The 15,751-nt window shown below is 38.8% G+C and overlaps 1 protein-coding gene and 1 long non-coding RNA gene across 6 annotated transcripts; one reads left to right on the forward strand and one right to left on the reverse strand.

The window, feature by feature from the left end:
• Nucleotides 1-54: 54 nt before the first annotated feature.
• Nucleotides 55-9,736, forward strand: LOC147798709 (uncharacterized). Of its 5 annotated transcripts, XR_015425598.1 has the most exons (5): nucleotides 55-215; nucleotides 3,142-3,246; nucleotides 6,101-6,224; nucleotides 6,373-6,427; nucleotides 8,199-9,736. It is a non-coding gene; the product is annotated as an uncharacterized LOC147798709 (long non-coding RNA). The 5 variants fall into 5 exon arrangements; XR_015425599.1 differs by having other exon boundaries at nucleotides 6,101-7,657; XR_015425600.1 differs by having other exon boundaries at nucleotides 6,101-7,637.
• sacm1l (SAC1 like phosphatidylinositide phosphatase) lies at nucleotides 857-13,096 on the reverse strand. The gene is made up of 19 exons (XM_087137801.1): nucleotides 13,026-13,096; nucleotides 11,609-11,706; nucleotides 10,878-10,955; nucleotides 10,175-10,302; nucleotides 9,710-9,859; nucleotides 9,189-9,248; nucleotides 8,871-8,904; nucleotides 8,216-8,403; nucleotides 7,768-7,854; nucleotides 7,556-7,624; nucleotides 7,190-7,269; nucleotides 6,673-6,771; nucleotides 6,038-6,176; nucleotides 5,673-5,748; nucleotides 5,430-5,502; nucleotides 4,979-5,072; nucleotides 4,418-4,519; nucleotides 3,736-3,796; nucleotides 857-3,211 (listed from the first exon to the last, which is right to left on the reverse strand). Exons 1-19 carry the CDS (start codon nucleotides 13,049-13,051, stop codon nucleotides 3,075-3,077), a joined length of 1,779 nt encoding a protein of 592 aa, XP_086993927.1. The 5' UTR covers nucleotides 13,052-13,096; the 3' UTR covers nucleotides 857-3,074.
• Between the last annotated feature and the right edge of the window lie 2,655 nt (nucleotides 13,097-15,751).

A 15,751-nucleotide genomic window follows, 5' to 3' on the forward strand; every position in this document is an offset into this window, starting at 1 on the left:
GACCAATCACAGACCGCCGAGGACAATGAAACAGGTGATTGAATGTGATGTCAGAATCCCCGTATCTCGGGCGCCCTCCATGGTACGCACAGCGAAGAAACTGAAAATCACTGATCTCTATAATAAAATTGTATTATAGAGATCAGTGCTGAAAATGTAACCTTGTACATAAAGACCGCCATGATGCAGACGCCACAAATCGAAATAGGAAAGGGGTGAGTAAATTCTGCGATTTTGTAAGAACTTTTTATGATGGAAGGATCTTTTGGGGCTTGTGTAGATGCGAAAGCGACGCATTCACTTCGTTCAAAAACTATCGGAAAATCTGCTCGAGTAAACTGACGCGTTTTCCGTAAAAAGGACTCGTGGAAAGAACTGTTTGAAAGGATGTACAGGGATTGGCGTGATTGTGGTATACCCTTCTCTTTTGTTTACAACACGGAGATCCATTTTCGGCTGACGTTTGCAGAAAGTTTGCACTTGGATGGCAACAGCTTTTGCCTAAAAGGACTCATTTGCTTCTTTGTGAAGTTAGCTATTTTCAATTAGCATTACCTGTAATAGCGTTTTAAGCCGTTGTAAGCTGCTAAAGATTTTTTAACACCTTATGAATGGTCCATGAAATTGTCAAGTTAGCTCAGCTCAAATGAAGTACTCTGTGAATGTGTTACAAATTATTGAGAGCACGTTTGTTTTATCAAGGAACCCCCGAGTGATATCCAAAAGAAATGGTATAGAATCAGAAAAGGGCTGGGAACCCAATCCACATTGTCTTAGATAGGGTCTGACCCAAACCCAAAAATTACAGTAGCACTCATTCAACCAACCACAAATAAATAAAACATGACAGCAAACATTTTACACTGCTATTTGTCATTTCGGACAGATTTTTATTTCAAAAAATTATTAACATCACACGATTTAAACTCCCATGAAAAGTTTCCAGTGGCCGTTACTGCTTCTGTGTTTCTACACAATTACATACTAGCTTTTCACGATATAATATTTTAATTTTGGGACAATGGTTTTAAATACAAATTTAATGCGGCGTTCATGTGTAGTACACATCTCGTGGAGATTTTAAAAACCAACTGACAGAGTTCAGTCAACATCACCTCTCAACCCGGTCAGGAAGTATTACAACCAAAAATAATAAGTTATTTATTCCATCATTTTAGTGCAAATTGTGTGGCAAAGACTATATACCAGAAACACTGAATCCACATGTTAACCACATGCTCTGAGACATGTTTCTAGATGTATAACTGCCATATGCAGACAGTACATGTATCTATTGTGATTTAAATATGCTATAACATGAGCATCCAAATTATTATTACAAAGAAAATAATCATTAAGAAAATGAATGTGATTTTTTTGTTTTGTGTTCAGATGCTATTTTTCAAAGGTGTAATTATTACCTTTAGAAAACAGTGTCTGATTACAAAAATAAAAAAATCCCCTGCAGTCCTATATTTTTAAGTTTAATATCCTCCCATTATCTGACACTTTCTGCAACAAAAATATGTGAAGAAAGATCATAACCCCAGAAGAAAGATCATAACCCCAGAAGAAAGATCATAACCCCAGAAGAGTCATCATGAAAACTACGAAAGCTAACTAGGTGCCATGTTATCAGTGTCACAGGTTATGCAACCTTCACCATTAACATCTCATACATGAAATTACTGGAAACTGCTCGAGAATGAAACGAATTCTATTACAGAATCTATCAAATAAATGAAGATCCAAATCACATATTCAGCTATCTCAGTTCTGCTGACTTTGGCAAGATTTTAACTCAGTATTAAGATCATGATTCAAATAATCCGTTTTCCAAAAACAACCGTCCAAGAGTAAATTGAGTTAATATTGTTAAATGAGACATACTGCTTTTCCTGAACCACAAAAATCAGAAAACGTTTGACCCTCGCAATTCCAAAGCACAATGGATAAAACAGTTCAGCACAATGGTCATTCAGACTAACCCATGAACTCAAATATTCTAGGAATTTAACACCACAGATCTAGATAGGCTTTGACATTGGTATATCAAAGGCTGAATAACATCATGACAGACATATCCGTGCCATAAATCTTGTCTTGGATTTCATTTCAATGTGGAAAGGCAACATGTGCTCAGGTGAAATAAAGGAGACTTAAAAGCTGAACAGTTGAATGGGTTATCAGTGAAAAAAATGTGTAAAATAGTGGTTAACAACAGGGACAACAAAGGCATGCAATGTTGTGATTTGTCAAAGTTACAGAGAATGTACCAGCATTTCCACTGTAACTTACATTAACACTCACATTCCTGTGATCCAGAAACGTTTTCATAGAATTCAAAGTTACTATACCTGACTTTGGTTTGAAATGCCTATACACATCCATCACACATCTTGTCTCTTAAAAGGAGTTATGTTGGCATACATAAATTGAAAGTTTCTACACTTCAATGTGTTTAAAATAGTTTTTATATTACTATTGTATACAAATTGTAGCAGTTTTGAGTACAGGGAATGCATGTCATTACCAATGCACCTGAAATCTTACGCCAATTATCTTCTTCAAGCTGAATTGTAAAATGTTGGCAAACCTTACATATATATCAAACCTGATCGCAAAATAATTTCAGCCTTTGCTTTTTGGGGTTATTGGTATGGGTTCATTCAGTTGCCCACAGCCTACAATCTCCTATTTTTGTTCTACCCCTGAATTTCAGTTTTATAAAAGTGTACAAGGTCCTTGGCTGTTTATATACAGCCCCCCCTCCTCTTTTTAAGAAGTGTAGATTACATCTTACCATGACATTGACTCATTAAAACATTCTGGGGTATAAATATGGGGGGGAACCTTTTGCACCTTTTCCAAAGAGTGATTTGGATACCAGCAGCTGCATACAATTGCAAAACAATTGGTACTGGAGTTCTCTAACTAGTAATTATGATAAAGTGGTATTAATAAACCTTGTTACGTTTAAGCTGGTTTTGGGCTAACACTAACCTTTTCTTGACCAGATCCAATTAGATATCAAGTATTAGACTGTCTTACTCTGGTTATGGTAGAGATGCAGATTAGTCTAGTTTGGCCTTGGCTTGTGCCAACTTGGGTTGATTCACAAACTCCAATCCATAAAAGTAGATAAGGCCAAGACACACAGCTGTGGCAGCCATCCAGAAGAAGACGTAGGCTAGCTGTAGATAGATGTCAGCTGAAAAGGCAAGATAAAGAAGGAGACTGGTCAAGGTATTGTACTTTTCTATTGCCTCTGTGCATGAGCTGTTGAGGGCGCTTTGCATTCTTACAAATGCATTTGAGCATTCAAGCACAAGAAGAGTAGCAATTAAGTGCCCCTACTTCTCAGTGACTGCATTTTGCTTACATTGCTGGCATGAGAATCCTTACCAGCTGGCATGAGAATACTCACCAGCTGGAATGGGAATCCTTACCAGCTGGCATGAGAATACTTGCCAGCTGGCATGAGAATACTCACCAGCTGGAATGGGAATACTTACCAGCTGGCATGAGAATACTTGCCAGCTGGCATGAGAATACTTGCCAGCTGGAATGAGAATACTCACCAGCTGGAATGGGAATACTTACCAGCTGGCATGAGAATACTTGCCAGCTGGCATGGGAATACTTACCAGCTGGAATGGGAATACTCACCAGCTGGAATGGGAATACTTACCAGCTGGAATGAGAATACTTACCAGCTGGAATGGGAATACTTACCAGCTGGAATGAGAATGCTAATGATGAGCATGGAGAAAGCCACGATGCAAATGACAGGAAGCTAAAGAGCAAACAAGACAAACAGGAGACTGGCGTTCAGAATCAGTGTTGTTGTCACAAGACCAGTCACAAGAGCAGACAAAATAACAGACACAAGCCCAGTCACAATAATAGACACAAGCCCAGTCACAATAACAGACACAAGCCCAGTCACAATAATAGACACAAGCCCAGTCACAAGACTAGACACAAGACTTGAATTCTAACTAGAAGTCTTGTGTTGGGTTTGAGTCTTGATGATAACACTATCAGAAATGGATCTAAAACCTCAGTTAAAAGTAGAGATAAAATACACTCTGACTGTACCTCATACAGCCAACGTATGGTATCTAGGTCTAGTTCTCATGTGCAGCAAAATACAAACCTCAGAGTCTAGACTCTGTTTAGACAATCAATTCTTTCTATTTTGCCCACATCTATGTGCCAGACATCTTCCATGATCTGGATATAGGAAGGGTACACTGCATTATTTCCCATAATTCCATACGACCATGAAACTTTAACTGTTTTTATTCAATTCTAGCCAAATTTCGGATGAAAGCCCTTAAAACTTGTGGTTATTACAACTGAGCAAGCAGGGCCCTTCTCTAGGGTCCTGGGAGCGAAAGAAGCAGCAACTAACCAGCATAAACCGGGCATCTCCCTTGGATCTTAGTGGAGATGGTGACGCAATGCCTTCTGTCTCCTCCACAATGTAGTTGCCAAGGAAGAGGTCAATGGAATCCTGTAGAACAAAAACTACAGTGTACTTCTAGCAATGATGCCAATTCCCTTGTTCTGTGTTCCTCATGTCAGGATATAATTGAAATGCACCTTGATTCCTGACATGAAGAACCAACAGTGACATACCTGGCATGTCAACAAATTCATCTCTTCATGTCATCCAGAAATGTTAATAGAGTAACACAAACAGGTGATCTTCGTTAACAGAGTAACACCAACAGGTGATCTTCCATACATACATGTAATAATGATGTGCACTGACCTTCTTTTGAGTTAAAATTCTTGAAATGATGAGATTTGAAGCTTTTCATGGTGGAGGGAGAAAGTAAACAGAGCATACTGTCCGAAACGTTGAGTACCACCGGTTCTCTTCAGAACCCCACATACTCAAATAAGATATATCCATGGTGCTACTGCAAACCTATCTAGTTTACTTCTGGAAATGAATTGTCACACTTGCCTGTCTGTATCCATCAACAAAGTTGTTCATGTAGTACCGTAGCATAGAGTTGTACAAGTCCTTCAACATTCCTAAATGTGTGCGCTTACCAGTTCTGCAATGACGTAACCAGAGGATGGTCAGGAGATCTAGAACATTATTCATGTACTGGCAGATAATGACGGCACAAGTCTATCTTTAACCCTAACAGTCCTCAGTCCTCCAACAGGTGAAGGATTGAGGAGTGTTAGGGTTAATACATCCTCTTTGGAGACATCACAAAACATGTATCAACAAGAAAATAATCCTTCTCCAATCAAGTGTCAACCTGTCAATCAAGGAACCCCAATCACAAACATGGGGTACACAGGCTCCAATGGCTTCCCCTTTTGGTGACAGGTTGTCTCTCTTGTACTTCAATACAAAATGCCTAAGTAACTTGTGACTGGGTTGGTTATGATGATACACATACCTAGTGAAGTCTGTTTTAAGCGCTCCAGTACCCGCATACTGCCTGGAGCAGAAATCAGCATTGTCTGCCCAGGCTGAAAAAAAAGTCAAAAAGTCCAATTTTAGTAACACTATACAAATTACTGTGAAGACCTAGCCAATTCAACGTGGACAAAACACATGAGAAAAACTGCAGATTCCTTAGGACAACATGAGCCAAGAGCCCAAACTTCGGACTCGGTCCAAACTTACTCTCTGAACTTACTGTTTTTGAAGGTGCTTTCAAATGCTGTCGTAAGATGATTATCCAAGCTCTCACCCTCATTTAGAACACCAAACATCTGCATGAAACATGAAAATCAGATTTCTTTGACGTCACTACTGAATAAATCAAGTTTTTATGATTCTTGAGCCAGTAATCGACATTACTCATCAAATGGATCAGTTTTTAGAGTGCTTGGGCATCTTTATGTTTAGTTTTTGTGTTGCTATAGGCAGAGGAACTCCGCTTTAAAATCTTTGAGCATTTTTCCTGATTACACTTCAAGGAAAACTTTGTAATGCAAAATAGTACCCGTGCTTCATATCCACCTTTAATAATCAAGTAGCGGGGGGGGCTCTCTGTCTTACCTGTAATTGTTCTTGGAGTGTTCTCCTTGCTAGTAAACTCTGCACTACGTTGGTACGATCCAGACAGTCCATGCAGTTGGTTCGGAAGACTCCAGTCTGATGTTTGAGAAGCTGATTGGAAGGACTAAGTAAGAAGCACCTACACGCAGATGGAGTGATAAGGTTGGGGTTAAATTAGGACAAATTGGTGAGTAAAATCAAAAAGGCCCTCTGCATTTTACTTCAAATTACTTCCTCTACGTGCATGTCTTCAACAAAAATGGATAATAGTCGGCTTCCTGTTAATTTTGTAAATGCATTCCCTACAAATAATCTTTTCTCTGTTTTCTCCATAGATTCTCATCAAACATACAAGTGTCTGGGTCACGTTCAATCGATAGAACTAGCTGGGTGAGTGCTCAGACAGCAGTTACTGCATCTCAAGTCCAAGTCAACGTCAGCTTCAAAATCTAATTAGATTGTTCTGATTTTCCTCTCCAAGATTCAACACATAACCTAACAGGTCTAACTCTTCCAGTATGATTTTAAACTGAGGGAATCAAGATTAACCCTTGCAAATCTCCATAAAATAATCCCATGATCAACACCTGTTAAGACCTTAATAACTCCACTTGTTATTTCAACAACTGGCTAACCCATGCTTGTCCTGATCAGCTGCTAGTCTGTCCATGAGGATGGAGAGGCGGTCCCATCGCATCTTACGGCATTCATGATGGAAGTCGAAGGATTCATACCTGCCATTGTATAATCCAATCTTCTGTTAAAGTCACTTCCCCTTTCCTTGCTGTTTTCCAATGGATAGAATTTGAACAATCAGACATAATCTTGTGTTTTCCAACCGAATCCTTTGGATATCTTTTGGCAGAGCATACAGCAAGCTCCTTTAAATGGAAACAGATCGAGCTGCAGTTTTCTGTTTAGACACCTGCAGCTAAACAGAAATAATACTGTGTCTATTTTGGCAAGTTCAGTTTCTTATGCATGACACTGGTAGAACAAAAATACAAAACAATGGAGTGGGGGCATTCCTTTTAATCAGAATTTTTGCGGCATATCAGCAATATTGCAGAATTAAGCCATAAATTAGATTTGTGGAGATTTAAATACATATCCAGTGACTGTCGGGAATATAAATAATTAATAAAATACTACCTAATACTCTTGTTCTGTGAATCAATGACAGCCTTCGCAAAAAACTTCTCTAGTCTGTCCTCAATCCCTCTGTGATCAATCTACAAATGGACAATAGAGAAACTAAAGTAAGAGCAGTCACTTTGCAATGGTACTGACAAGATACGTGTGAACTAATAAAATGCCAAGTCAACACAATGGAGAATTATCACTTATCCTAATACCGAGGATCAATTTTAAATACTTTGCTTCGTGAGGAAAAACTTATAATAGGGACAGAAGCCACCACGTTCAAGCAAAAGAGGAACTCGGCCTTTGGGAAAGGGTGTTCCTTTTGATGCAATCTCCTGCATGCAACAAGCCTGCAATCGGTGATCTAATACTCACTAGATTGACCAGAACCTGATCTCCATAACTGACCATCTGGCTGTCTAGATGTCTCATAAAGCCGTCCATCTATCCAAAACCAGTAAATATTCATAATGTAAGGTTAGTTAATTCATATATGCAAATATGAAGTAAAAAAAATTGAAATAATCAAACTTTAAAAGAAAAAATACAAACTAAGACATCTGATTGGGACAGAAAGATACACTCACATGGTTTTGTGCTTCACTTATCAGTATCTTTGGTTTGTATTTGATGCTGGGTCGTTGGGACCAGTAGAGTGGTATGGAGCCTCTTGTCTGAAAGATTGAAAGATGAGCATAACATAAAGCAAGATGTACGAGCACAGAAAGGCAGTTTCCACATAGTTGCAGCAATAAAGACTTCACTTTTCCACATAAACGAGAAAAGATGCAAGTAGATGCATCAGGCCTTAGATATCTGGAAGACGCTGACATTGCTCGTAATGATTGATATTTCTATGATCTTTTCACTACGGGCATTTACTTCCTTGACCAAGCTTGCTCAAGTAACCTTTCATTTTGTCGTTTTCTAAACACCTGAAGTAACTTACCTAACAACTTGCTTTCATTCCATATTTTGTTAATTCTTTCATCAATTTTCTTTTTTTTTTTCGTTTAAGATTTGTGGAGATCCTACCTGAATGAATGACCCCCTCCATCCATTACATTGCACAATCTGCTCCGTCTCCACAAAGTTGGCAACATGCCCTTGTGTGTCCAAGCCTCTCATATAATATCTCGTCCCGGCACGGAAACAACTCCTTCTTGAGATGATAATGTAGTCAAAACGCTTTCCATGCAAGATACCTATTCTTATAGCAACAACTGTTGCAATTGAAGTCAAAGATAATATGTCCCTCAATTTATAGATGATCACAGAGAAATATGGAAACAAAGGCGAACAGCTGAAGAGATCTTGTTCTTTACATCCATTCCAATTTCTGACCTGAAGCTTTTACTGTTAGGTACGTTAGTGGTATTCCACCCTTGAGCCAATCTGTGTTAGTTAACCCAGATATTAACTTTAAAAGAACTACATCTTTAAATCAGAGATTTAATGTTCCTCAGAAAGGTCGTTAATTAATCCTGACCTCACGTAGAGCTGCAAAAAATACATGTATTTTGCAGGATGTAGTCCTTCTGTCAGGCAGATGGAGTTAACTGCTATGATAATAAACTGTAGGGTATACTTCCATAAGAAGTAATGTTCAATAGGGACAGTGCAGAGGTTAGGATTGACGCTGTTCTTACTATTATTCCTTAAATCTGCTACTCCAATCGAAAAAGGATACATCCACACATGACAGGTAATGCAAAACGGCTTAACTGTAAAAAAAACAAACAGTCAATACAATATTTGCAAAGGAACCTTTTCCCAGTTTGGGGATCAAACTCACAACCAAAACTTCACAAAAAGATTTAGGCATAAATATGAAAATCAGAAAAAGGCTTAAAAGATAATATTGAAAGACATTCATTGGAATACAACCATGGAAACAGAAGGAAAGGAGCATTCCATGAATGATTATGGACATATGTCATGTGTAGTAAAACACATCAAAGGTTTGACATTTGAGGCAAATTGGAATCTTGAAATAAAAGCCTCTTACCTCAGGCTGAGAAGCCAGCTCTCTTAATAAATGACCATTCCAGACAAAACGTTGGTCAGCCTGTCAGAAGAAAGGGACAACACTGAATGAAATAAAATGAGAAGCTTAAACTTCCTCTCAGACTAAGGTCCCTCAGTCCACTTGAGCAGCTTATTATATAGGTTAACACTGCGCCGTATTCCACCTGTAACTTGTAGTCTGGGACTGGGTTGTAGTATGAACCAGGATTTTACCTGTCACCTTAATTGACAATATAGGTATTTCTTTCCCATTTATATTTGACCTGATGACTGTCTATTTTATACATTCTTGCCACAGATTTGACTTTGGTTACTGTTGGGACACCATCACTAGACAAAGTCATCTTAAGAATGCCTGATTTCAATCAGTTCCCCTAAAAGGAATTCCTATGGGTATTTGTGACATTCCTCGATGTAAGGTGTAACAACCACTCTTTATTGTAGTTTTGAAAAGCACTTTTTAAAAATTTCAGAAAGAGGAGGAATAAAATCTGTATTCACCCTCTCAAACAGAGGCATCTGCAGGAATTCAGGACTGGTGTTGTAAAGTCTCTGGAGAGAATGTGTGAGGTCATAGGTCGTTGAGAAGAAACAATCGTTGGTCTCCAGTACGTAGTTAACCATGGACTCATAGGTGCGGCTATCCTGTTGCTGCATCATAAAAGACATGGAACATGTACACAGTCTTGATAATTCTTACAGCACCAAATTTTCCATTTTAACACTTCACTTGACTGAAACTTGTCCCTTTTCATAACAGGCCTGAAGACAAGAATACTGTGAAGAAGGAAGGGTGATTGGTAGGCAAGGTGTCTCCATCACATGCCGTCTCTGTCTTATGAGTTACAATCCTCATTTTGTTGAATCAAATCTAGCTCATAAATAAAATAGGAAACACAAATATAATAAATATATAAATATGACGCCGAAAGACAAACTGACAAAGTTGAAGACAAAATTCCATACCTGCTGTTCATTCAGATGCATGACTGTCCTCTTATAGGGCAAAATTTCATGACCTGCGACCTTCCAGATGGTCTGACCATTGATTTCCCCAACCTTTGACTTCTTGGTAATGACCACCAAGTAGGGGCCTGCAAGAAAAGGGAAGGGAATAAAAAAAGAGTGTTAGTTGAGAGAACAAAGCTGAACTTATTTCAAAATGCTTCACTAGGTCAAAGATAGGAGATCTTCCTGGACAAAATACCTTTATTTGAAAGTGCAAGGTGTATCAGTGGGTCAAGACTGGAGGTCATCTTCTGGGTTCAACCCCCAATTGGGATACCACAATTTATCTCAAGGGGTAAGAGATATGGAGTCACTATCCTCATTGGGATATCACAATATACCTTGAGAGGCCACAGGGGGTCATTTTTAAGGTAAGACCCTCATTAAGACACCACAATGAAGCAGTGCCGAGTTTCTGATTCTTTTTTTGGGGGGGGGGTTGCCCTGCAACAAAGTTCACAGCAACTGTAGTCTTCTTGCAAAGACAGTAGACCGCTCACACCAAAAGTAAATTTTAGAAGATACAAACCTACGTCATGGGCATCGTGGCTAACTGCAAGTTACATTAGACTTACCAGGTAAGTGGAACTGAAATTTATACCTTATTAAAGAACCGTTCTTCAAATGTCCCACCACATAATTTTTTTCTTTTCCTACTGACCTGCCAAGAGGCGTATTGTACCCATCACCCCACATATTGGTCGACTGGAAGCAAACGGAGGGATCTGGCCTGAAGATTCTGTCAGAGACACAAAAGATAGAGCAAGATTAGGATCAATATAACACAATCTCAAACCTTACACATGCACTTCATTCTTGGTACAAGGGCAGCTATTCTAAGCAGCTACGCTGGCTACAGATTCGAAACATATAGCTCACATATCATGTCTTCAAGAAAACTGAGAACGTGGCTCCTAAGACAAAGGTACACCAACCCAGCCACAAGCTTTACCACAACTAATCTATTCCTTTTTAATAATACACATACTAAGAAATTTGATCTTTTCCTTGGTTTAGAAAATCTTTGTTTAATTTCCACATTTCAATTTGACATTGAGAGGAGGTAAACACATTCAACGTTAGAATGTAAACTGTGAAGATGATATTTTTCAATCTAAAATCTTAATTGTAATACATACCGGAAGAATTTCTGAACCCAGAAAATTTTCATAATATTAATGTACTTGTTGGCTAAAATCAACTGATCAGTAGGATCATGCAATTGTGTTGCCTTATCCATCAATCTAGTATGTAATCACCTTCAATTCCCCTTTTTAGAATAAATCTTCCACGACTGCAACACAGAAGAATAGGCAATTGCCTGATGGCAAAATTATCAACAATAAGATTGACAGATCATGCAAAGATCAAGAGATCATGTTCAATACTCACGTTCAAGTGATATCTCTTGGCTCAGTCTATCAATGACTAGAAGTTCTTTGGTGCCCTCGTCTCTGGCTTCAACATAAAACTTGTCATCAGTGGTGTACCTAGAGTACAGAAAAAAACGAGATACAGGTTGATCAAAATGTATCAACAATCGGACAATTGTGGCTTTGCAAGAAAACTTCACTGCGACCGTACATGTTGACCAAAACCATGATCTAGTAACACTATAACAGAATAAGTAATCAACATTTTTGACATTGTCGGAGGCCTGACACTGCGGAGGCATTGTCATGATTGTTTTACCAGTGGCAGTGAGTGTTGCACAGCCAAAAACTTTCTTGGCTCAATGTCAGGTGTATGGTGAATATCCTTGTATTTTTTTCTCTTGTTCACAGTTAGGCCTACTATTAGTACTGCTGGCACTGGCCATGCTGGCAGCTAGCTAAACTAAAGCATCATTTTCATTTTCATAAGCCTTACTGCTAATATTGCAACACTGATTTTGCACTATAGTAAAAAGGCATCATGGCAATCAGCCATGCTAGGGACATGAATAACTGAGTGAGGGTGCTTGTTTATTTAGAAACTCATTTTCTTAAAAAGGAAATTGTGATTAAACTCTGTCTTTTTTGCACGCTCTTGTAGCTTTGCTAAATATTAGTATTTAATTTCCAGTTTCAAAATTTTTGAAATTTGAAGTGAAGCCAGCATTTGGTTCATTGAAATAAGGCACAAATAAGAACAAAGACTTTACAAAAGTATGAAGTTTGAGGTTTTCAGTTAAAATCCACTCATTTTCGTACACAGAATAATCACAGTTTGCTCTGCATTACACGTGTACAAAAAACATCTCAAAACATTCCCACTTCAAATTGATTTTTATTTGCTTTGAGTTTGATGAAATCCAAACTTGTATCAAAGTGTCACTTATGGTATCATCTTTAAGATAACTTAAAACAGAAAAAATAACTGAAAACTTTGTTTATTACTAGCCTCCCTAGCCATGCGGTAGGCCTATTACAATAAAAAGTATTAGGCTTATAACAAAACAAGCTTAAAATGAGCAAATAAAACCTCCCATATATAAATGCCAGGCCTACTGACTCAGGAATTACGATGTACAAATGCGGGTCGCAAGTACACAATGTGTGTCGGCTTCAGGGCTACCGCTGCCGATATGGTGCGCTGAGCTAGCGTGATGCCGCGTGAGTTTATATTTCGCCTCCTGTCACAAGCCTACACTGTAGCCGACAGCTCAGGGAGGCCAATGTGAACCAAAAATCCCGTGCAAGAAGCGCTCGCACTGAACACAAATCACACGAGTGGTCTTTGACTCGGTTAGTACAGACGTGAAATATTAGTGACTGAGCCGAAAAGGTAAAATGCATCAAGAAGAAATGCAAACGGCGAGGATACTTACAACACCAATGACTCGTGTACCGCCATATTGAACCACAGAAGTAAGGTTAAAGGTCACTGGAAAGGCGGAGTTAAGGGGGGGGCAAAAATGAAGAGAGGCATGATTCTTGTTAATGATTAAGGAGACTGGATTGCCTTTTTAGTTAAACGTATTTAGATGAGTAGCTTTGCTTCAATATTTCATTGTCAGCTACACAAACGTGCTTTTCTTAATAAGTTCAAATAAATCTTCAACTACCGTTATAATGGGTCGTGCCGGGCAGTGATGTTCTGTTTGAGACCTACATGTAGCTACACTAAGTTGTTTCAATAGAAAAATTTAAACCTTAACAAACCTTCTTCTTCTAGGTCATTATAGCTTTAAAATTCCTATAAAATTATGATGAAATGAATGAAATACTGCTCGGAGAGTGATTACAAAATCAGCATAAAGTCTTTCTGTGAAAAAGGTTAATCTGGTGTTCGGTTTGTGATTTTAGATTTAATTTTTTACACTTAATGCGCTGAGACACTTTTCCCTGTGGTCACTGCTGGTACTTGGTAGAATCTCTACAGAACACCTTTCCCATACTGCTCCTTATTCACTATTTGTCGTCATCATTATTATGATCTTCTCGAAAAAGTCAACAAGGAGTTGTGACATTTTATAGGCAAGATCATCGAACGATGTTTGATTCACAAGGCCAAGGCCGTCAATCCATTTTGAAAAGTGTGTTGGGGATATAGCCCTGATCAGAACAAAAGCTCTGAGCGGCGTGGGGTCCGAGACCCGCTCAAGGTCCCGAAAAATTTTGGAGTAGAGATGCTCTGTCGGGTGATCTGAGACAGTTTTTGGTTACTTTATCCATTTTTTTAACAAATGCTATTACAAGCTATGCATTTTCATTTGGGTTTTGGAAAAAGTGGGGGGGGGGGACAATTGATATAGTATCCCCCTCACTTGGAAAAGTGGGGGACATGTCCCCCCCCATTGACGCCCATGCACAAGGCCACTGATTTGACAAATCACCCCTTAATGTATGTGTCTCTCTGTTCTTCAGAATCTAGTGTAAAAATCACCAGCCCGATAAACGATTGGTTTTGTGGCCAAAGTATCTTATTCCTTCAATTCATTATTCGTTTAATTTCAGAGACTAATTTGTCTTCATCTTCGTCTCGGTCGCTATGGCAACCTCGTCATGAATCTTTGTTCTGCTCATCTACCTTCACCCCGTTCTACGTTCACGTCACCCTTGATGATTTTTATCACATAACGAAAGGGTGATCATGTGAGATTCACCATCCTTACCAAATGAACAGAAAAACTGATCCAAGGTTGGCATTTTATTTTAAATTACTTATCATTCTGTAAATTAAAGATTGTGCTGAACGTGGTCACAATAGCTTTAATCTTACAACACTTTGCCCTTGCAGGGATGAGTCCAGGAATTTTCAGAGGGGGGGTTCGGGTCCAGGAGGATATAAAGTTATTATTGTTACTGATGCACTTACCTTCATACTCATAGCCAGTCTCCTAATAAATAGCCTTTACTCTGTACAAATAATAACCCTTTAAAAAGTCATCATTTTTACCATTTTTATAATCATTTTGGTAATTGTTTCATATTTTGCAAAATTTGTTTGTGTGTGTGTGTGTATCAAAGCAGGGGTGAACCTTAACCGTCGCGCCGGATCTGTGCATGTCTTTTATTGTAATTCAATATTCAAATAAAGAAGGACGGGGGCAACTCGGTGTCTCACAAAATGTTATATCTTGTCCAGAACCCTTGTATAAAATATGAATGGCAATGCCTGGTTTGTGTAGGGGTATAAAGTCATGGTAATGACGTATGGCGCCTATCAATTTTGGAAATAGTCTAGGCTTTAAAAGTTGAAACCCTTAATTCCAAAAGGCTTAATTGGGGTTTCATAGGTTTTATGTATCATTCCGTGTCACCAATTTCTTGTTTTATTTAGCGTTCCAAATTTTCGACAGCCGGTGAATGAACACGAAGCGCATCTAACCCACCCCTCAAATACCAAAAAGGATGCCTCACATCTCGCTCCCTTATAGCTTTCCTCTTCAAGATTCTTGTAGCATTTGTATCGGTTAAAGTTCAGACAAATAATCCTTCAGTTTCCTTATACTCAAGCAAATTTAAAAAAAAAACGAATTAAAATGGCAGATAGACAATGCCACAACTGGGTACGTACACTTTGCATGGCGGCATTTGCGAATCGAATCCTCATTTTTTGAAAGGGGACTCAGGGGTCGGTCACAGATAAAAACACTCACCAAGGCGGACTTGAACCAGATTTTAGTCATTTCTGAGCAGGGGGAGTTACAGGCCTCAAGGGGGTCATGCCCCATGATGCCCCGTTAGTTATGCCATTGTTATGAAGGGAGACTCAGGCAGAGACATAGTCTTAACATTCATTCAGTAAGGAGGAGCTGGGGAGAAGATGCAAAGAAACCAACCTGCTAAGCTTTATCAGCGCTGTACCCAGAGTCCAAGGCGAGGGTCTAAAAACGATTTTCCATTGTTATTGATCCGTAAAAGTTATCTTCAAACGTTTGCTGACCAAAAACATGCTACTTGCGAAAATGCCACGGGATTCACGTTACTCGTTACCATCCTGCAAACTTCTCAGTAAAATTTTTTTAGCATATAAGAAGCCATTTCCCCTTTCACTGTGTAGAAATTCACCACAAACAAAGGAAGGGGAGATGTATGTAAGTAGTCATTG

The sequence above is a fragment of the Acanthaster planci genome, linkage group LG06 (genome assembly GCF_054643075.1).
Source record: "Acanthaster planci isolate LZ-2023a linkage group LG06, COTS_SCS, whole genome shotgun sequence".
NCBI classification, from domain to species: domain Eukaryota; kingdom Metazoa; phylum Echinodermata; class Asteroidea; order Valvatida; family Acanthasteridae; genus Acanthaster; species Acanthaster planci.

What these genes read in the sequence shown, in the direction of transcription:
- sacm1l (XM_087137801.1), bottom strand. Translation starts at nt 13,051, where the DNA reads ATGGCGGTACACGAGTCATTGGTGTT. An exon ending in ATTACCTGTCATGTGTGGAT is followed by an intron (nt 8,404 to 8,870) that starts GTATCCTTTTTC and finishes CAATTGCAACAG; the next exon opens with TTGTTGCTATAAGAATAGGT. An exon ending in ATCAGGTTCTGGTCAATCTA is followed by an intron (nt 7,270 to 7,555) that starts GTGAGTATTAGA and finishes GTCCATTTGTAG; the next exon opens with ATTGATCACAGAGGGATTGA.